Raw genomic sequence first — 21299 nt, 5'->3', positions numbered from 1 at the left:
ACGTCCCGGCTGCGCTCTCTCTGCACTCGCACGCCGCCGTTAGATTCTGAAGGAGAGTTACGAGGTAAGACTCCGCCCCCGACCGCCGATCTCATGACGGACGCTGCTAGACAAGTAGCTGTGTTCTGTGTCTCGTCTCACAGTGTTTATGTTAATGTGTAGCAGAGGCTGTGCACACCGTGGACCTGCTGTTTTAGGGGTAGGACTATAATGGTGTGTGTGTGTGTGTGTGTGTGTGTGTGTGTGTGTGTGTGTGTGTGTGTGTGTGTGTGTGTGTGTGTGTGTGTGTGTGCTTTTAGGAGGTGCAGGCGTGCACGGTGGACATGGGCATGACCACTGACAGCTCCAACCATCCTGACAACAAGAGTAAAAACAGATACATCAACATCCTGGCATGTGAGTATAATCAACTCAAATCCTGACATTATGACTTTTAATAATAATAATAATAATAATTAGTAGTTTATTTTTTATAGCACCATTCATACAACTCAAAGTACTTACATAACATAAAACATAAAATACATAAAACAGATTAAAACAATCGATTTTTAGCGCTCATATTGTGAATTCAATTTTTGGTTTTGTACGTTGGCCACATTTACAACAGTCGTTGGTAACACTTTACAATAAGGGTCACTTAATTAACTTAATTAAGGGTCACTTAATTAACAGTTAACTAATGTGTCTGGTAATCATTTACTAATGGTGTTCATGTTAACTAAGGTGTTAATTTATACATTATTTAATAGTCATCTTTATAAACTATTAAATAATGTATAAATTAATACCTTAGTTAACATGAACACCATTAGTAAATTACACATTAGTTAATTGTTAATTAAGGGTTAGTTAATGCTTATTAAGCATTAACTAACCCTTATTAAGTATTAACTAACCCGTGACCCTTATTGTAAAGTGTTACCTAGTCGTTTACAATAGTTGCACAATAATGCGACTATCCATGATTTGATAATTCCCCATAATAATCCTGTTTACATGAGTGAAATTCTTATTTTGATTATCCAGAGAGAATTGTGGAAATTAGATTTTTTTTTTAGGCTTCTCTTTATTGCAGATTACAAATTTCATCCTTCAGGCACTTGGAGTTTTGCCTGTTGGCTCTGCAGCACTTTACAACAGACAGAAACATTTTGTGACACTCGTCTAAAAATGTCTCCATTGCGGCGCCTCTGTCTAAAAACAGCTCGACCTTCATGTCTGGAAACACAACAAGCTCCGTCTCTTCTGAACTCCAAACTGTTCAAACTCCTGTCGCTGCCATCTTGGTCTCTTCAGAGACTACACTTCCCTTCCACCACCACGTCACATGATGATAATAATAATAATAACTTTATTTATATAGCACTTTTCAAAACACAGTTACAAAGTGCTTTACAATAAAAACAGACACATTTAAAATGCAAAGAGAATAAAACAAACTAAAAGGCATAAAAACGAATCACATTATAAAAACACGAATAGAGTAAAATGAACTAAAATGCCATAAAATATAATGAAATCACCGAAAAGCAATTTTAAACAAGTGGGTTTTTAACAGTGATTTAAAAGACGATACAGAGTTTACAGCCCTGATCTCCTCAGGCAGGTCGTTCCAAAGTCCAGGAGCCCCGACTCTCCCCTCTGTGTGTCAGTCTGGACCTGGACCAACAAGGAACGACGTATCCGAAGATCTCAGGGAGCAGGAAGGGACATAGGGCAATAAGAGATCTGCTAGATAGCTTGGGGCGGGGCCTCTCTGGGCTTTGTAAGTAGGGCTGAACAATTAATCGAAATTTTATTGAAATCCCAATATGGCCTACTGCAATTTTCAAATCGCAGGAGGCGCAATATTTGTTAAAGGCGAAATGTGTCAAAATATCATTTTAAAGTAAATATTGTGGTGCTGCAGAGATGTCCTGGCCTACACATCATATTCTACAGACTGAAGAAAACATCTTTGTTTGGTACAGATCCCCGCAAAAATCACACCATAATCATTTTAATATGTTTTTCAATGAAAATGAGAATAATGATGTAAAAATTATCATTCCCTCTAATATCGCAAATCAAATCGCAATTGCAATATCAGTCAAAATAATCGCAATTAGATATTTTTTCTATATCGTTCAGCCCTATTTGTAAGTAATCGATAAAATCTTAAACACAATTCTAAAAGCAACAGGAAGCCAGTGTAGGGAAGCCAGGATCGGTGAAATGTGATCATGTTTCCTAAACCTTTCCATTATGCAAACATCATCAGTGTCACATGTTTATAGGACACTGATGATGGTTGCATAACTGAAATGTTTGTCTACCTTTTTGAACTTTTGAGCATCATGTAAGTTTAGTTTAGTTTAGTTTATTGAGTTGAGTATTTCAGGGACCATGTACAAAATACATTAATCTCATACAAAGAGAGAAGATGCTTTGTACCAGATTTAGCTGCTAGCTAATTTCCATCTGTAGTCCCTGGGCAGGTGAACAGAAACAATAAAAAACCATCATCTCCTCTACAAATGGACCAACAACCTATTGACATCCACGCAGGCATATGCACACGCACACAGACACACACACACACACACACACACACACTAGCACATTTCACAGGAAAAAATACAAATATCAAAGTATTACATGCATATATCCAAAGATATAAAAACAGGTCGTCAAAATGTCAAATTAATGCTGACAAGACTGGTTACTTAAAATCCATTTTTTAACTTCACAGGAGAAAATATGGAAATCTGTGCAGGTTTTCAGATTGACAGGGAGCTTATTCCATTCTTTAAAAGCTAATTATAAGCTAATTAAAATAAGCATTCTTCTAATTTTGCCTCTGGATGTATTCTTAAACGCGGCCATGTCTGCATGCTGTTTATCTGCAGCTTCTGTGTTTGTCGTGATGCTGCTGTCATGGCCGGGGTTCGGGTTTCCTCTTCAAAAAGGAGATTTGGTAAAACAAAGGTTCATTTAAAAAAGGTGAAAGTGGAACTCATGTGTCCACCTGCTCTCTGTCTCTCTGTGTGTTTTAACCCTCAGACGACCACAGCCGAGTCCGCCTCTGTCCCCAGGCCAACAAAGACGGAAAGGCTGGAGACTACATCAACGCAAACTATGTAGATGTAAGGAATTTGTATCTCACGCTATCTCTCTCTCTCTCTTTTTTTTTTTTTATTATTCATTTTCAAGCACCATAGACACGAAGACCTTCATCTTCACCTCAAGGCTTGTTCCGGCTCATTGAATTCTGAAACACGGTGACTTTTATTTTCTCAGCCACTCCACTCTCCTACCTGTCTTCCCATACGGAACCAAAGTCAATACGTCCCCCGGCATATTTCTGAGCCTATTCACGGAGACCCGGCGTTGTCTCTGCCGACCGGCGTGTCGCTCTATTGTGTTCACCGCGGAACCATTAAAATCTCTTCTCCGGCGTCTCGTGGTTTGTGAAAGGCAGCGGCGACTCGAACCCCCGCCGGCTGTCAGGGCCTCTGTGGAGAGCCGGCGCACACGTTACTCCTCGACAAGTGGCGATTACAAAGTTGGTAATAGGATGTTGAGGATCTCTCCAGCGCGGACTTTTGTTTGCATCTCATAGAGTGAAGGCAACTTCACACTGTCAATACTGTGAAGGCTATTGAACACGTGAATGTTGTTTCATGTGCTGCCCACTGCTGAGAACATTGGACACTTTATTTTCTGAGCTGGACTAAACTGCCTGAACTGACAATTTAACTTATAATTAGTGAATGTGTTGGATGGTGTCCACTGTTTTGTGTGAAGTGCGTTTTATACTTTAAAACAGTGATTCTCAACCTTTTTCATATCAAGGACCCTAATTCAGTCCACATTAGGGCCACACAGACCCCCATTTGATAAAATTCTGTCCCTCGAACCCAAATCTGAGAATATTTTTATTGTTAGTATGATTTTGTACAGAATCCCATGACTGTCTGTATTGTAGTTAGAGAGATAACAGAGAAACTATGATCAAAACAGTCATTCTTTTACATTCTCTAATTGTGTTAACTTCTTGTAAATGAAATAATGGTGAAGTTTAACAATTCATCAGTTTGCTGGGGACCCTCTGGAAGCCCCTCACGGACCCCTGATGGTCCCCGGACCCCACGTTGAGAACCACTGCTTTAAAGAAAACAGCGTCTCTGCAGGGAAACGGACGCTATTTGACGCGTGTTCAGGGTTGAAAAGTGTCCGGCCCAAAAACCTCAACCTCTATACGGAGTCGCGCACTCAGAGGTGGGGACTCGAGTCACATGACTTGGACTCGAGTCACATGACTTGGACTCGAGTCAGTCTCGAGTCACAATTATAATAGCTTGGGACTTGATGCATGAAGACAATACTTGAGACTTGACTTCACTTGGGTTCTGGTGACTGGGGACTTTGACTTGAAATGTGTGGGAAAATATTTAGTGTTCCTAAATATGACGACATTGTATGTAGTTGTAGAGACACTGCCAGAGGTGGGGACTCTAGTCACATGACTTGGATTCGAGTCACATGACTTGGACTCGAGTCACATGACCAGCAGAGGTGGGGATTCGAGTCACAATTTTCATTGCACTTGACTTGATGCATGAAGAGAAGACTTGAGACTTGACTTGACTTGGGTTCTGGTGACTTGGGACTTGACTCTGACTTGTACTCTGATGACTTGAAAAGGTTTCTAAAGTCTTGACTTGAGATCTTGTGTTTGTGTAAATGACTTAGATTGAAAGTGATGAGATTTGTTCCAGCAGACGACTGAATTTAAATTCTGTTTTCTGAATTTGTATGGAATGATTGAATTTACTGAAGTTGAAACTGATTATAGAAATCAAACTCATGATGCTCTTACCAAGTTTTTATCCTATTAAAACCATATTGCACATTTCACAAAACACGACATTTCACAAAACACGACATTTCAGAAAACACAACATTTCAGAAAACACAACATTTCACAAAATATGACATTTCAGAAAACACAACATTTCACAAAACACGACATTTCAGAAAACACAACATTTCACAAAACACGACATTCCACAAAACACATTTCAGAAAACACGACATTTCAGAAAACACAACATTTCACAAAATATGACATTTCAGAAAACACAACATTTCACAAAACACGACATTCCACAAAACACATTTCAGAAAACACTTTTTTGTGAACATTTTGTGAAATGTGTTTTCTGAAATGTCGCTGTGTTTTGTGAAATGTGTTTTCTGAAATGTCGCTGTGTTTTGTGAAATGTGTTTTCTGAAATGTCGCTGTGTTTTGTGATATGTGTTTTCTGAAATGTTGTGTTTTGTGAAATGTCGTGTTTTCTGAAATGTCGTTTTCTGAAATGTTTTCTGAAATGTTGTTGTGTTTTCTGAAATGTCATGTTTTGTGAAATGTGTTTTCTGACATGTCGTTGTGTTTTGTGAAATGTCGTTGTGTTTTGTGAAATGTCGTTGTTTTCTGAAATGTTGTTGTGTGTTGACCCTCAGGGCCACCGTACAGCTTCCTCTTCCTCTCTTCTTCTGTTTTGTTTTTGTGCGATATGATTTTTTTAAACACTGCAACCTTGTGTACAGGATTTCAGCGACATGCTACACCAATGCAGAAGTATAAAAACGTAAATGAAAAAAAAACGCTGCTGCGTTCTTTACATTTGCGCTTTACACTACGTTTACGTTACGTTCAACTATAAAATGAATTTGACACATTATTTCTGTTACTAGTTACTTTGCAGAATAAGGTTTTACACACAAAACATACGATAAGCTCATAAAATATGTTGCATTGTTAGAGTTTAAGCTCCCCAACAGTATATGGAGCAGTTAGACCGACAACATTAAAATACTTCTGACAGGTTCATGCTTCAATAATTTAACTCTCTGACAGAATGACGACTTTTACTTTTCATACTTCACTACATTTTACTGCTAATACTTCTATACTTTTACTGAAGGAAACTTTTGAATGCAGAACTTTTACTTTGAATAGAGTATTTTTCCGTTATGGTTTTGCTACGTTTACTATAATGGATTTGAGTAGTTTTCCCCCCCCTGGATGGAGGTTTTTCAAAGCTGAACTGATGTGAGCGTTGTGTTTCCTCAGGGCTTTAAGAAGCCGCGCTCCTACATCGCGGCTCAAGGCCCTCTGAAGTCGAGCACCGAGGATTTCTGGAGGATGGTGTGGGAGCAGAACGTCAGCGTCATCGTCATGATCACCAACCTGGTGGAGAAAGGCAGAGTGAGTGACCGGATACACGTTCACCTGCAGCCTGCACCTGTGTCGATGTCTCCGTCAAAACGATAAACTGTATTTAGTGAATAAACTGATTCTGAATTCGATATAAAGATACATTCTGGAATTGACTGAATTCTCATATCTCAAAGATGGAAAATAGCATTTTTCAAATTTACTTCTTTCCCGTTCATAACTCAAACTCCAAATCAGTTTTACTCCCTCCCATTCCTGAAAAAAATTCTCATAATGGAGGAATCGATGAAGCGAGCGAATACACTTGTTAAACTAGTCAGTGGTGGAAAGTAACTAAGTACATTTACTCAAGTACTGTACTTAAGTACAATTTTGAGGTACTTGTACTTTACTTGAGTATTTCCATTTTATGCCACTTTGTACTTATACTCCACTACATTTTAGAGGGAAATATTGTACTTTTTACTCCATTACATTTATTTCACAGCTATAGTTACTAGTTACTTTTCAGATCAATATTTTTTATTGAAAACATTTGATCATCTTTATAAAATAACTATAAAGTAGCATTGTTATCGATTAGACTACCCAAAAGTATAGCTAAATTGTTCACATTGACAACTTTAAAATGTTGCTTACATATATGTCAATAAATCAGTATTAATATTCCAATAATTTATGAAAAATATAACTCTCTAAATGGGGACAGTTTGCATAATGAGTACGTTTACTTTGATACTCTAAGTACATTTTGCTGCTAATACTTATGTACTTTTACTTAAGTAAGATTTTGAATGCAGGACTTTTACTTGTAATGGAGTATCTTTACATTGTTGTATTGCTATTTTTACTTAAGTAAAAGATCTAAGTAAGTACTTAGATCTTCTACCATTGAAACTAGTAAACCTATTAAACTAGTAAACTTGTTAAACTAGTAAACTTGCTACCTGCCTCTTCACTTGTCATTGTGGGACATGTGACCTTCAGCAGGAGAAAGATCTGTCAAAGTGAGACTGGTGAGACTTCTCTGTAGGTACGGTTAGCTTAGCTGTTAGCCTTTATGCACGCTGCTTTGCTAGGTTTGTCCTTGGTAGGCCTCCGTAGTGCAGTGGCTTTGCTGTGCTTTATTTACAAATGTGTTGTAGTTTCCTTCGCCCTCTAGTGGTCAGAAAAATGTGCTTATTGCAGTTTTTAATGGGGGTATACAGCATTTTGAGAATATCTACATAACATGTTGATGATGTGTTCAATGTTGCGCCTCCTCAGAGGAAGTGTGACCAGTATTGGCCAATGGAGAGCCAGGAGGAGTACGGCAGCTTCCTGGTGACGGTGAAGAGCAGCAGGGTGCTGGCCTACTACACCCAGAGGACCTTCACCCTCAGGAACACCCACATCAAAAAGGTCAGAGGGCACAGAGTTCATCAGCCCAGCCAATCAGAGAGCAGTGTTCAAACGCATTTGCTACTGGAAATATGAGAACTATGAGTTGAATCGACATGAAAAGTCATAAATATGACGAGGAAAATCTGACTTTTCTAAGAGTCAAATTCCCGAAATGCAGTGTTTAGGAGGCATGAGTAAGGAAGCTGTATGGACAGCCACTGTATGCTAACGCTAGCTGCGGCTAGATACGTTAGCTAGTGTGCTAATCAGATGTGTTAACAAGACAGTGATAGTTAGCTGACCAGATACTATGGTTAGCTAGCTAACAAGCTGACGGGAGCGTATCTATGTTCCCAGGGTCCTAAGTTCCCCAGTTCAATATTCTGTTAACACACATTAACCCTCCTATTGTGTTCGGGTCAAATTTGACCCGTTTAAAGTAAAATATTTCATAAATATTATCCAGTTTGTTTCATTGGAACAAGGCTTCAAAACAGCTACATAAACACAACAAAACCAATGGTTATCATTTTATTTGATTTTGAAGGTCTCTAACCCTAACCCAAACCCACACAACCAACCTAACCCTAGAACTGGGGAACATAGGAATGACTCCCAAGCTGACATTATCTAAACACTAAATCAATCAGATGGATCAGTGATGAAATGATCAGTTCAGTCAGAAACAGACAGAAATTAACCGTCTGTTCAATTCTGTTGAGACGACAGAAACACAGTCAGCTGTTCACAGAGCTGAGGACCTCCAACATGGCCGCCAGAGGGTGTGTTATATCACCTGACATGCTCTATTCAGACAAACCTGTGTGTCGCTGTGCAACATGTTTAACCAGCTGAAGTTTCCCCTTTCTACCTTTTGATGGAAGCTTCCTGTTTATCGCTTCCTGTTTCCTCTCGTCAAACCCGCAGGGCTCCCAGAAGGGGCGGAGCCACGAGCGGACGGTGACCCAGTACCATTACACCCAGTGGCCCGACATGGGCGTCCCGGAGTACGCCCTCCCACTGCTCAGCTTCATACGCAAGTCGTCTAAGGCGAAGGCGGAGGAGACGGGGCCGGTGGTGGTGCACTGCAGGTGGGGTCACACACATCTGTAGTGATGGACGATCTGCTTATCTCACGATGCGTATTGTCACATTTGTGTATTGAGATATGTTGAGTTTCGATATATACAGTGGTGGAATGTAACTAAGTGCATTTACTCAGGTGCTGTACTTAACTACAATTTAGAGGTACTTGTACTTTACTTGAGTATTTCCATTTCATGCTACTTTATACTTATACTCCACTATATTTATTTGAGTTTTAGTTACTAGTTACTTTGCAGATTTAGATTATTAATACAAAATATAATCAACTAATAAATTATGATTTATTTTTATAGGTTAAGCTACCCAGCAGTATATAAAGTAATTACAATTAGCTCCACCCTTATCAGCTGCACGCATTAATGGACACATTAATGCATCAATAATTATAGTCCAATAACTTGATATATATGATTCTAAAATGGGCCATTCTGCATAATGACTACTTTTACTTTTGCTACTTTAAGTATATTTTGATGCTAATACTTTTGTACTTTGTGGTACTGCGGTATTTTTTACACTGTGGTATTGCTACTTTTACTTAAGTCAAAGATCTGAATACTTCTTCCACCACTGGATATATATTGTCCCATCCTTACATATGGGTCTTTAAAAACTAAAAGTGCTGCTGCTTTCTGCTGCTGAGTGTCAGATATTTTCTTTTTGGTATTATATAAATCTTTGATAAACAGTGATCATCATTGCCTGTACGGTTGTTGCATTGTTTTCATCGGTTCAGCGTTAGCACCGCTCCCTGAACCATCAGAGCCTGTGTTTTTTCGATGGAGTGATGTTTCCTCTCTCTGTTCTGTTGACCTGGCTGGGCAGTGCGGGCGTGGGCCGGACGGGAACGTACATCGTGCTGGACAGCATGCTGAGGCAGATGAGGGACGAAGGCGCCGTCAACATCATGGGCTTCCTGAAGCACATCCGCACACAGAGGAACTACCTGGTCCAGACAGAGGTCAGAGGCAACCGTTTACTTTGAATTTATTTCCTTTTTTATGCCTCCATGCCGGTGACAGCTGTGGCCGGAGGTGTTATGGTTTCAGGTCGTCCGTCTGTCCGTCTCATTCTCATGAACACGATATCTCAGGAACGTCTTGAGGGAATTTCTTCAAATTTGGCACAAACATCCACTTGGACTCAAGGATGAACTGATTAGAATTTGGTGGTCAAAGGTCAAGGTCACTGTGACCTCACAAAAGACATTTTTGGCCATAACTCAAGAATTCATACGCTAATTATGACAACAATTCACACAAATGTCTAATAGGATAAAATGATGAAGTGATGACATTTTTTATCCAAAAGTTCAAAGGTCAACTTCACTGTGACATCATAATGTTTTGCTTACCACTGTAGCTGAGAAAACGATCTTGGGTCATTCTACAGAAACGGTGGAAGTGCTGTCACTTACTTTTGCAGACACCAAAATCCTTTAAGTTGACCTAATAATCACATTAATTATATATGTTCAATAAATAAAGACTGTCCTTGCAATGATAAAACAAAGTTTATTGGTGGAGGCATACAACCGTGAGGCGGTTATTTCTAGTTTTTTACCTGTATTCATCAGTTACATAACTAAAAAGAATTTATAAAAAGACAAAAACAAAATAGACTCCATTTACAAAAGTCTGTACTTTAAAGGTTTTCCAGAAGGTGCCACAGTTGTTTTTTTTTGTTTTACTTTTTTTGTTATTTGGTATAACAAAAAAATATCTTATATATAACATATATATATTATTACTTTGACGTAAACCTGTGTGTGCACGGAGGACGACAAATAATGACTGCATGATCCGTTTTTTCCCCGTCTAGGAACAGTATGTTTTTATCCATGACGCCTTGGTGGAAGCCATCTTGGCCAGAGAGACGGAGGTGGCGTCGGCTCAGCTGCACAGGTACGTGGACGACCTGCTGACCCCCGGGGCCTCCGGCAGGACGCGCCTGGACAAGCAGTTCAAGGTGAGTGTTCAGTGTCTGGGTTCACAGCTGGAGGCGCTGTGGAAGTCAAAGCTATTCACTGTTTCTTTTGCTGAACTTCTGCTGCTCTTTGGCTCCGCCTCTCAAATGGAAAAATAACAACACTCCCTCTCATGTGATGTTGCTCAACTATTAATTTATTGTTATTTTAATGTAAAAACAGTTGCATATTGCAGCTGTAATGAAGCTCTGAATGGTCCCTAACAGACTTGATGTTTCCACAGTTGGTTTCTCAGTCCAGCACCAAGCAGTGCGACTATTCTGCTGCTCTGAAAGACTGCAACCACAACAAGAACAGAAACTCCTGTCTGACGCCTGGTGAGTCGCTCGCTGCCTCACTCCTCGCTCCTCACTGCCTCACTCCTCCCTCGCTCCTCGCTCCTCGCTGCCTCGCTCCTCGCTCCCTCGCTTCTCGCTGCCTCCCTCCTCGCTCCTCACTCCTCGCTGCCTTGCTCCTCACTGCCTCACTCTTCACTTCTTGCTCCTCGCTGCCTCACTCCTCGCTCCCTTGCTTCTCGCTGCCTTGCTCCTCACTCCTCGCTGCCTCGCTCCTTGCTGCCTCGCTGCCTCACTCCTTGCTGCCTCCCTCCTCGCTCCCTCGCTTCTCGCTGCCTCACTCCTCGCTCCTCACTCCTCGCTGCCTTGCTCCTCACTGCCTCACTCTTCACTCCTTGCTCCTCGCTGCCTCACTCCTCGCTCCCTTGCTTCTCGCTGCCTTGCTCCTCACTCCTCGCTGCCTCGCTCCTTGCTGCCTCGCTGCCTCACTCCTTGCTGCCTCCCTCCTCGCTCCCTCGCTTCTCGCTGCCTCCCTCCTCGCTCCCTCGCTTCTCGCTGCCTCACTCCTCGCTGCCTTGCTCCTCACTGCCTCACTCTTCACTCCTTGCTGCCTCACTCCTCGCTCCCTTGCTTCTCACTGCCTTGCTCCTCACTCCTCGCTGCCTCGCTCCTTGCTGCCTCGCTGCCTCACTCCTTGCTGCCTCGCTCCTCACTGCCTCACTCTTCACACCTCGCTGCCTCACTCCTCACTCTTCACTGCTTCACTCCTCGCTGCCTCACTCTTCACTGCCTCACTCCTCGCTCCTCACTCTTCACTGCTTCACTCCTCACTCTTCACTGCCTCACTCCTCGCTGCTTCACTCTTCACTGCCTCACTCCTCGCTCCTCACTCTTCACTGCTTCACTCCTCACTCTTCACTGCTTCACTCCTCGCTGCCTCACTCTTCACTGCCTCACTCCTCACTCTTCACTGCTTCACTCCTCACTCTTCACTGCCTCACTCTTCACTGCCTCACTCCTCACTGCCTCACTCCTCGCTCCCTTGCTCCTCACTCTTCACTGCCTCACTCCTCGCTCCTCACTCTTCACTGCCTCACTCCTCGCTCCCTTGCTCCTCACTCTTCACTGCCTCACTCCTCGCTCCCTTGCTCCTCACTCTTCACTGCCTCACTCCTCGCTCCTCACTCTTCACTGCTTCACTCCTCACTCTTCACTGCTTCACTCCTCGCTGCCTCACTCTTCACTGCCTCACTCCTCGCTCCTCACTCTTCACTGCTTCACTCCTCACTCTTCACTGCCTCACTCTTCACTGCCTCACTCCTCACTGCCTCACTCCTCGCTCCCTTGCTCCTCACTCTTCACTGCCTCGCTCCTCGCTCCCTCGCTCCTCACTCTTCACTGCCTCACTCCTCGCTGCCTCACTCCTTGCTGCCTCACTCCTCACTGCCTCGCTCCTCACTCTTCATTGCCTCACTCCTCGCTGCCTCACTCCTCGCTCTTCACTGCCTCACTCCCTCACTCCTCGCTGCCTCACTCCTCGCTCCCTCACTCCTCGCTGCCTCACTCCTCGCTCCCTCACTCCTCACTGCCTCACTCCTCGCTCCCTCACTCCTCGCTCCCTCACTGCCTCACTCGTCGCTCCCTCTCTCCTCACTGCCTCGCTCCTCACTGCCTCGCTGCCTCACTCCTCGCTGCCTCGCTCCTTACTCTTCACTGCCTCACTCCTCGCTCCCTCACTCTTCACTGCCTCACTCCTCGCTCCCTCACTCCTCGCTGCCTCACTCCTCGCTCCTCACTGCCTCACTCCTTGCTCCCTCACTCCTCGCTGCCTCACTCCTCGCTCCTTGCTGCCTCGCTCCTCGCTGCCTCGCTCCTCGCTGCCTCACTCCTCGCTGCCTCACTCCTCGCTGCCTCGCTCCTTACTCTTCACTGCCTCACTCCTCGCTCCCTCACTCTTCACTGCCTCACTCCTCGCTCCCTCACTCCTCGCTGCCTCACTCCTCGCTCCTCACTGCCTCACTCCTTGCTCCCTCACTCCTCGCTGCCTCACTCCTCGCTCCTTGCTGCCTCGCTCCTCGCTGCCTCGCTCCTCGCTGCCTCACTCCTCGCTCCCTCACTCCTCGCTGCCTCGCTCCTCGCTCCTTGCTGCCTCACTCCTCGCTCCCTCACTCCTCGCTGCCTCGCTCCTTGCTGCCTCGCTCCCTCACTCCTCGCTGCCTCGCTCCTTGCTCCCTCGCTCCTTGCTGCCTCACTCCTCGCTCCCTCACTCCTCGCTGCCTCGCTCCTTGCTGCCTCGCTCCCTCACTCCTCGCTGCCTCGCTCCTTGCTCCCTCGCTCCTTGCTGCCTCGCTCCTCACTCTTCACTCCTCACTCCTCGCTGCCTCACTCCCCCGCTCTGCAGCAGTGTTTGTAGAGCAGATTGCAGATGAAGAGGCCTTTGCTGTTCAGCCTTGAGAGGCCCTGCAGCTTCTGCAGAGGCAGTCAGCTGATGAAGTGTTTTGGCAGCTCATCTCCTCCGAACGTTGAAGGTTTTGTTTGCCGGTTCAGCCCAGATGCCTGAGATGTTTGGCAGAAATGGAACACTTGGGACCCTCAAAGCAGTTAAAATGAGATGAGTTTGGAGAGCGGCGAGAGGTGCTAGACTCCTTTCTGTTCCGTGAGGCTGAGATGGCAAACTGCTGCGTGATTCAATGGGAAGATTTTTGAGAAACAAATAATATCTTTCTTTGCAGTCGAGAGGTCGCGAGTGTGTCTGTCTACAGCGGCGGGGGAAACGTCAGACTACATCAACGCTTCGTACATCGCGGTAAGAACAAAAACACAATCAGGCCATTGACTTGATGGGATTTTTCTTTGAGTGATTTTACAGCCAGGATTCCTATACAAGTATGAAAAGTATGGGACAATAGGTTTGATCATTTTCAGGCCTTGGAAAAAAAAGTCTGAGAATTACACAAAAAGTCTGAAAAAATATGTTGCTGTTCAGTCCTGACACACATGACAAGACATTCTGTAGCTGCAGACCTGCTGCTGTTTAACATAATAATAGTAATAATAATAATGATAATAATAATTTGTATAGCACTTTTCTAAAAACAATGTTTACAAAGGGCTTTACATACAATAAAATCCAAAAGCAGTGATGTGAAACTACCACAATGAATGATAGAAAACTAAAAATACATTTAAAAAATATATATATAATAGAAAATAGGAATAAAAAGTAATATATGCTGTAAACAGGTACAACTAAAAACATACAAACATGATGTGAGGAGCAGTGACACGGTCTAGCTGACACTCATATTGTGATATTATTTGCATTTATTTAGACATTAAAGCAGGAAACAACAGAGTACCAGGACATCACACATGCTCAGATGTGTTTTGTGTCTGCAGGGTTACCGGCAGAGCAGCGAGTTCATCGTTACCCAGAATCCTTTGCCCGGCACCATAAATGACTTCTGGAGGATGATATGGGACCACAACGCCCAGGTCATCGTGTCTCTGTCTGGGACGTCCGGAGCAGGAAGGAGTCCAGGATGGGTCAGTGTCTCTGTCTGGGTCTCTACTACTACTACTACTACTTCTACTACTACTACTGTACTGCTGCTGCTAGTACTGCTACCACTATTGCTACTACTGCTACTAGGCCTATTATTATTACTACTACTACTACTACTACAGCTGTACTGCTACTATTACTGCTACCACCATTACTACTACTACTACTTGTGGTAGTAGTAGTAGTAGCAGCAGTATTAGTGGTAGATGTGATAGTGTAATACTAATAGTACTAATAGTAGTAATACTAGTGGTAGCACTGTTAGTAGTACTAGTAGCAAATGCAGCAGCTGCATTAGTAGTATTAGCAGTAGTGTAGCAGTAGTACTACTACTGTTAGACCTACTACTAGTACTGGTAATAGTAGCAGTGGTAGATGTAGTATTAGTATTAGTGTTATGTAGTAGTAGTAGTAGCAGTAGTAATATTAGTAGTGCTGGTAGTAGTAGTAGTAGTAGTGGTAGTAGTAGTATTAGTAGTGCTAGTAGTAGTAGTAGTAGTATTAGTAGTGCTAGTAGTAGTAGTAGCATTAGTAGTAGTATTAGTAGTGCTAGTAGTAGTAGTAGTATGAGTAGTGCTAGTAGTAGTCGTAGTAGTAGTATTAGCAGTGCTAGTAGTAGTAGTAATGCTAGTAGTAGTATTAGTAGTAGTAGTAGTAGTAATATTAGTAGCGCTAGTAGTATTAGTAGCGCTAGTAGTATTAGTAGCGCTAGTAGTAGTAGTAGTAGTAGTAGTAATATTAGTAGCGCTAGTAGTATTAGTAGTGCTAGTAGTAGTAGTAGTCTGAGAGGGATTGTGGTTCTTACTTCCCCCCCCCCGTCTCTTCTCTCTCATCAGGATCATTTTAGAGTCACAGCAATATTAATTCCATCTGACCTTTGACCTCCATTACTATTGGTTGCTTGTAATGTTGTTGATCCAGGAAGTGAAGTTTCTTCTTCTGCTGCTGTCACTGTGCGTCTCTGTGGATCAGAGTATCAGTTTAATGAAACCATCCTCTCCCTCCTGTGTTGTCAGGAGGAGGAGGAGGAGGAGGAGGAGGAGGAGCCGTGCGTCTTCTGGCCCCGCAAAGGCCAGCCAATCAGCTGCGAGACGTTCACTGTCACTCAGCGGAGCGAGACCCACGTCTGCCTGGCCAACGAGGAGATGCTGGTGGTCCAGGACTACGTACTGGAAGCTACACAGGTTAGAGCGGCCTCGTCTTCACCCAGTGAGCACCAACCAGGACTTCAACACTGATTTCTAGTTGAAAACTGGGTGATATTCAGTCTGAACATCTAAGACTTCTTTTCTCCCTCTTTTCTTTTCAACCAGCTAAAATGCAGTTACAACATCAACGTGTCACAAAACACAAATTTGTTTAATCATTTGATAATTTGTTCAGTTGTAGCTTGAAAGAGAGACGATATTGATTAGTGTGAAGGTATTTCTCCAAAGTCATATTGCACTGGTAGGTGAAATGTGGTCTACACCAGTGTTTCCCAACCCAGTCCTCGAGGACCCCTTTTCCTGCAAGTATTGGTTCCAGCTCTACTCTTGCGCACCTGATCCAGTTATGGTCTTAATGCTGATTGGTAGAGACAGATCTACCTGAACAGAGCAGCATGAAAGTGTGTAGGCCCCATTGGGATCAGGTGTGCAAGAGTAAAGATGGAATAAAAACTTGCAGGACAGGGGGTCCTTGAGGACTGGGTTGGGAACCACTGGTCTACACGAAGACGTCATTTCAACGCATTTAATGTTTCATTTAAAATGTCATAAATATGGAACTATACAGGCTGTGTGCTGCCAACAAGAAGCTTCAGGACATGGTAATGGAAGAACTTCTATACATTCATGTAAAATAAGAAATTTCGCTTACTGCTGTAACGCGCATGTGCAAGTACTGAGGTGGTCCAGCTTCAACTACAACTGACACTGACATTGTTAAGTGGTGTAAATACTAAGGGTTATATACTAAAATATTTAATACAAAATGCAGTGTGCTCCAGTAGCCTGCTGGTTAAGACTCAGACCTCATAACCACAACGTCTGTGGTTCAAATCCAGCTGTGGACTTTTGTTGCATGTCTCCCCCCATCTCTCTCTCTTTCCCTTTATTTTTCCTGTCTTTGAACGTTGAACGTTCACATTTAGACCATATTTCACTGGTGTAATATCCCGGTGAAATATGGTCTAAATGTGAACGTTCAATCAACGTCTTCAAATAGTCGGTGAAAAAACTTTCACTTTTGAACCTGTTTTGAACGTCTTTTCACCGGTGACCACAGTCATTTTTTAAACAGAAAAATGCTCACTGGGCTGCAGGGTCAGGAGCCAAAAAGATCAAGAGCTTTAAAGAGTTCTTCCTGATCTCTTCTCTCTCCTCCTCCCTCTCTCCTCCTCCCTCTCTCTCCCCTCCCTCTCTCCTCCTCCCTCTCTCTCTCCTCCCTCTCTCCTCCTCCCTCTCTCCCTCCGGACAGGACGACTATGTTCTGGAGGTGAAGCACTACCGCTCGTCCCGCTGGCCCAACCCCGACAGTCCCATCAGCAACACCTTCGAGCTGCTCGGCCTGGTGAGGCAGGAGAGCGCCAACAAGGAGGGGCCGACGGTCGTCCACGATGAGTAAGACCTCCTCTGATTGGTCGACAGACATTTACCTTTATCGTCATCCCGATACGTGTGATTGTGGTTACAGTATTTATATTTAGAGATTGTTATTTAGAGCAGTCATTCTCAACCTTTTTCATACCAAGGACTGCAAATTCAGTCCACATTAGGGCCACGGACCCCCATTTGATGAGATTTTGTCTCTCGGACCCAAATCTGAGAATATTTTTATTGTCAGATTTGATTTTGTCCAGAATTCCATGACTATCTGTATTGTAGGTAGAGAGATAACAGAGAAACTATGATCAAAACAGTCATTCTTCTACATTCTCTAACTGTGTTAACTAAATAATGGTGAAGTTTAACAATTCATCAATTTGCTGGGGACCCCCTGGAACCCCCTCAAGGACCCCTGGTGGTCCCCGGACCCTACGTTGAGAACCACTGATTTAGAGATTATTTGCTGCCAATTCAAACCCACTTTCTCTCTAGAATTTCCATGAAACGAATTATGTATTAAATGTATTACGTATTAAAAATATGTACAAATTTAATAATTATGCTATGTTGTATAATCTTCACACAAATGAAACTGCTCTAAATAAGTGAAATTATCTCACCTAAACTGCTGAGATTTTTTTCCACTTTTTTCAAGAAATAGATTTAAAGACTAAGTGAGTTGAGACGATGGATATCTTTTGCAGTGACAGTCTCACCCTGTTCTCTGCTGCAGTGTGGGCGGAGCCTCGGCCGGGACGTTCTGCGCTCTGTCCTCTCTGACCCGCCAGCTGGAGGCCGAGGGCTCGGTCGACGTCTTCCAGGTGGCCAAGATGACGAACCTCATGAGACCGGGAGTCTTCAGCGACACTGTGAGGGTTTGTCTGGTGAAGACGGGCTGTGATGTCATGTGATGTCACACTCTTAACTGTCACCCTGAGGCTTCATCCCTCTCGGTGTGATTGGGACTTAAAGGAGTAGTTCACCCAAAAATGAAAATCTACTCATCTACTTATTAGTCGAAAATATGGGGTTGCACAAGATAGAAAGTTACTTTGTTGAGAACTTATTTTATTCCACTATGGACAGAACGCTGAATGAAGGGAAACTTGTCAAAGACAACATGATGTAGGCGTAGTTACATCATTGAATCCATGAAAATAAGAAACTCTAAAGTATTTCATCTGCAGAAACAACTTTCAAAATACCCAATACCATTTAAACATACAGGATCTAATCCTGACATCAAGGATCACTGTGTGAATTCATGCTATTTATATCATAAAACATGTTAAAATGTAAAAAAAAAACTACAGGATATCTGGAAACATCAGCCGTTCATAAAACAGACATCCCAATAATCACTAAGTCATATATACTGTATATATCATTAGTTTATAGAAGTTAGTTTATTAGTTTCTAGAAGTTGAATTCATTATCTTCTTACCCTCATGTCGTAACTCTAGTGAACAGTGAGTTTGTCCACAAACACACGGTGAGTTTGCAAGTGTTGGCTTGGTCCTGTGTGTCCGGTCCTGGTTCCTTAAGAGTTCCAAAAAAAAAAACTAAAAAGTCTCCCAACAGCAAAATCCAAGTGTTCTGAAGCCAAACCATTGCACTGTGGTTTGCCAGTTAGCTAACTAACTAGTGTTCTGAAAAGCTGTGGTTCTTTGACTCCACTAGAGCTGAATAATCAAAAAAAGAAATGTGAAAGCACAATATGAACTTCTGCAATTTCCAAATCTCAGAGGCTGCAACTAATTTGCAATTAGAGTTTGGTCCAAACGGGACCAAAAGGAGTTTCAGAACTGCAGGTAATCTTTGGTCCATGAATCAAAACCTTTCATCAGACTCAAACTCAGTCAATTGTAATATTCTGTCAAACAATTGAAATTAGACTTTTTGTCAATATCTTTCATCCCTACCATCCACCAAGGTTTAACTTGACCAGTGAGATTATTTCTCGCTCCACAGCAGCTCTGCCTCCGAGAAATGTTTGTAGAACTGAACCTCAAATCTGTCACATGTAGCAGGACCTGAATTTGGTCCTGAAGTTTGTACTTGTATGAATTGATCTGAACTGACTCTCCAAATGACTTGTCTGCCTGTCTTCAGGAGCAGTATCAGTTCCTGTACAAAGCCCTGCTCAGTCTGGTCGGGACTCAGGAGGACGAGAAGGCGCTCCAGTCCTCCGACAACAACGGGACCATCGTGGTCGGGACCGCCAGCGCCGCCGAGAGCCTGGAGTCCCTGGTGTGACCGCCCGACCACCAGCTGGACCCGCGCCTCCCACGGACTCCTAACCGCCTTTTGTTTTACGTTTATAAACCGACGACAAGCGCTTCGCCTTTTCCTCCTTCCTCACCGAACACCGACTGAACCTCTCTCTCCTGGTGCCGGCTCACGCTACGACGACCACCACCACAAATAAAATCCTCGAGTCATTTTTCGGAGACATTTTTTTTTCAAGACGGAGAGGAGAATGACCTTCCTTCCTTCCTTCCTTCCTTCCTGTAGAGAATCGCCAAGTTAAAACTCTCGGCCGAGTCGTTCAGTCTGAGGCCGGCGTCTTCCGAACGAGTTTCTCCAACGCTGGACATCGACTCCCTTTGATCTTGTGATGTGTGCCTTTTTGTATTTTTCATCCTGTACTTCTAACACCTTTGATACAACTGTAGACTAACTATCCAACGTTTTAATGTTGTACTGCCACGCTGAGATGTTTGCTGAACTAACAACCTTTTCCTAAACCTTTGTATTTATTGGCAATAAGCCAAATGGGGGAAAAAAAAGGGAAAAAATGCAACTTTTTACATCAAATGACATATTTTGTTAGCTTGTCTTTTGTAGAGCTCATGCACTGAACTCCTTTCTGTAAATACCATTACATTGCAATGGTAGCAGCAGTGTGCTATTGAAGTCAAATATGAATAAGGGCCTGGAATAATAATAATCTAATGTAAATAATATTATAGTAATCAACTCGATGGACCAAATTTCTATTTATACTTCTAGATTTTTATATTTTACCATTTTTAGTGCGTTCAAATGTATGGTTTAATTCTAATTGCTTAGCTGAAAAAGGTTAATGTTTTTATATTCTGGATTTTGTAACAGACTAAATGTGATGCATGGGGTACTGACATTTTTTTTTTAGCTGGACATGAAACTGCTGGATTATTAGCTAGGGGATTAAATAAGTGAAAGAAACCAAGGAGAAAGCCTTGTGGAGTGGTTTGTCACTGTGAATGAGCTGAAGCTAAACCCGAGTCAGACATTTTGAACAACAGAGGTATTGAAGCGTGTTGACTAACAGCCGCTCACGCCGACAGCCAACAGGAATTCATTAGCGAGCAGCGGTCTGGTCTCACAAAAGACTGTGGAACCGCCACAAGGCCACCGCTTCGTCACGTACGCCCCGGTGCAGGATGGGAAATTACCACCGAACAAGTGCGGAGGGAAATTCTGTCGGTCTGCTCATCCAGACGCTTTACAACTGTAGAACGGTGAAAGCGGCTGTTGAATTCTGGGATAAAAAGTTAGTTTCCCGCCCTGATCTCATGTCTGGAACCGACTCCATCCAGGAAGATCAGGAGGGGAAACGGCCTACAGCCCAATACTGTAACTGGAGAAAGGTTTGTCCCACTATGGAGGAGAGGAGAGGAGAGGAGAGGGGAGGAGAGAGGAGAGGAGACAAGGAGAGGAGGAGAGAGGAGACAAGGAGAGGAGAGAGGAGAGGAGACAAGGAGAGGAGAGGAGAGGAGAGAGGAGAGGAGACAAGGTGAGGAGAGGAGGAGAGACGAGAGGAGACAAGTAGAGGAGAGAAGACAAGGAGAGAGGAGAGGAGAGAGGAGAGGAGACAAGGAGAGGAGAGGAGAGACAAGGAGAGGAGAGGAGGAGAGAGGAGACAAGGAGAGGAGAGAGGAGAGGAGAGAGGAGAGGAGACAAGGTGAGGAGAGGAGGAGAGACGAGAGGAGACAAGGAGAGGAGAGAAGACAAGGAGAGAGGAGAGGAGGAGACAAGGAGAGGAGAGAGGAGAGGAGACAAGGTGAGGAGAGGAGGAGAGACGAGAGGAGACAAGTAGAGGAGAGAAGACAAGGAGAGAGGAGAGGAGACAAGGAGAGGAGAGGAGAGACAAGGAGAGGAGAGGAGGAGAGAGGAGACAAGGAGA

At 43.4% G+C, this 21299-nt stretch overlaps 1 protein-coding gene across 3 annotated transcripts in view; it reads left to right on the top strand.

Moving 5' to 3' along the window:
• LOC139655483 (receptor-type tyrosine-protein phosphatase zeta-like) overlaps positions 1 to 20334 on the top strand; it is a 55103-nt gene extending 34769 nt beyond the window's left edge. Inside the window, exons 10-24 of one of the 3 annotated variants that reach the window (XM_071532904.1) lie at positions 44 to 64; positions 300 to 396; positions 3046 to 3128; positions 6122 to 6256; positions 7493 to 7627; positions 8537 to 8700; positions 9542 to 9677; positions 10538 to 10684; positions 10927 to 11020; positions 13711 to 13784; positions 14378 to 14524; positions 15563 to 15727; positions 17004 to 17146; positions 17865 to 18000; positions 19244 to 20334. In XM_071532904.1, coding sequence (XP_071389005.1) covers positions 44 to 64; positions 300 to 396; positions 3046 to 3128; positions 6122 to 6256; positions 7493 to 7627; positions 8537 to 8700; positions 9542 to 9677; positions 10538 to 10684; positions 10927 to 11020; positions 13711 to 13784; positions 14378 to 14524; positions 15563 to 15727; positions 17004 to 17146; positions 17865 to 18000; positions 19244 to 19387 — 1821 coding nt within the window. In that variant the 3' untranslated portion in view covers positions 19388 to 20334. Of the gene's footprint in view, positions 1 to 43; positions 65 to 299; positions 397 to 3045; positions 3129 to 6121; positions 6257 to 7492; positions 7628 to 8536; positions 8701 to 9541; positions 9678 to 10537; positions 10685 to 10926; positions 11021 to 13710; positions 13785 to 14377; positions 14525 to 15559; positions 15728 to 17003; positions 17147 to 17864; positions 18001 to 19243 lie in introns of all 3 variants that reach the window. The other 2 variants (XM_071532903.1, XM_071532905.1) reach the window with 2 other exon arrangements.
• Positions 20335 to 21299: the final 965 nt, after the last annotated feature.

The sequence above is a fragment of the Centroberyx affinis genome, unplaced genomic scaffold (genome assembly GCF_046629955.1).
Source record: "Centroberyx affinis isolate AG114_WGS23_722 - 3 ecotype Tasmania unplaced genomic scaffold, CSIRO-AGI_Caff_v1 ptg002280l_1, whole genome shotgun sequence".
Lineage (NCBI taxonomy): Eukaryota > Metazoa > Chordata > Actinopteri > Beryciformes > Berycidae > Centroberyx > Centroberyx affinis.
The sequence above is the reverse complement of the archived record's forward strand: the minus strand, read 5'-3'. Positions and strand labels throughout refer to the sequence as shown.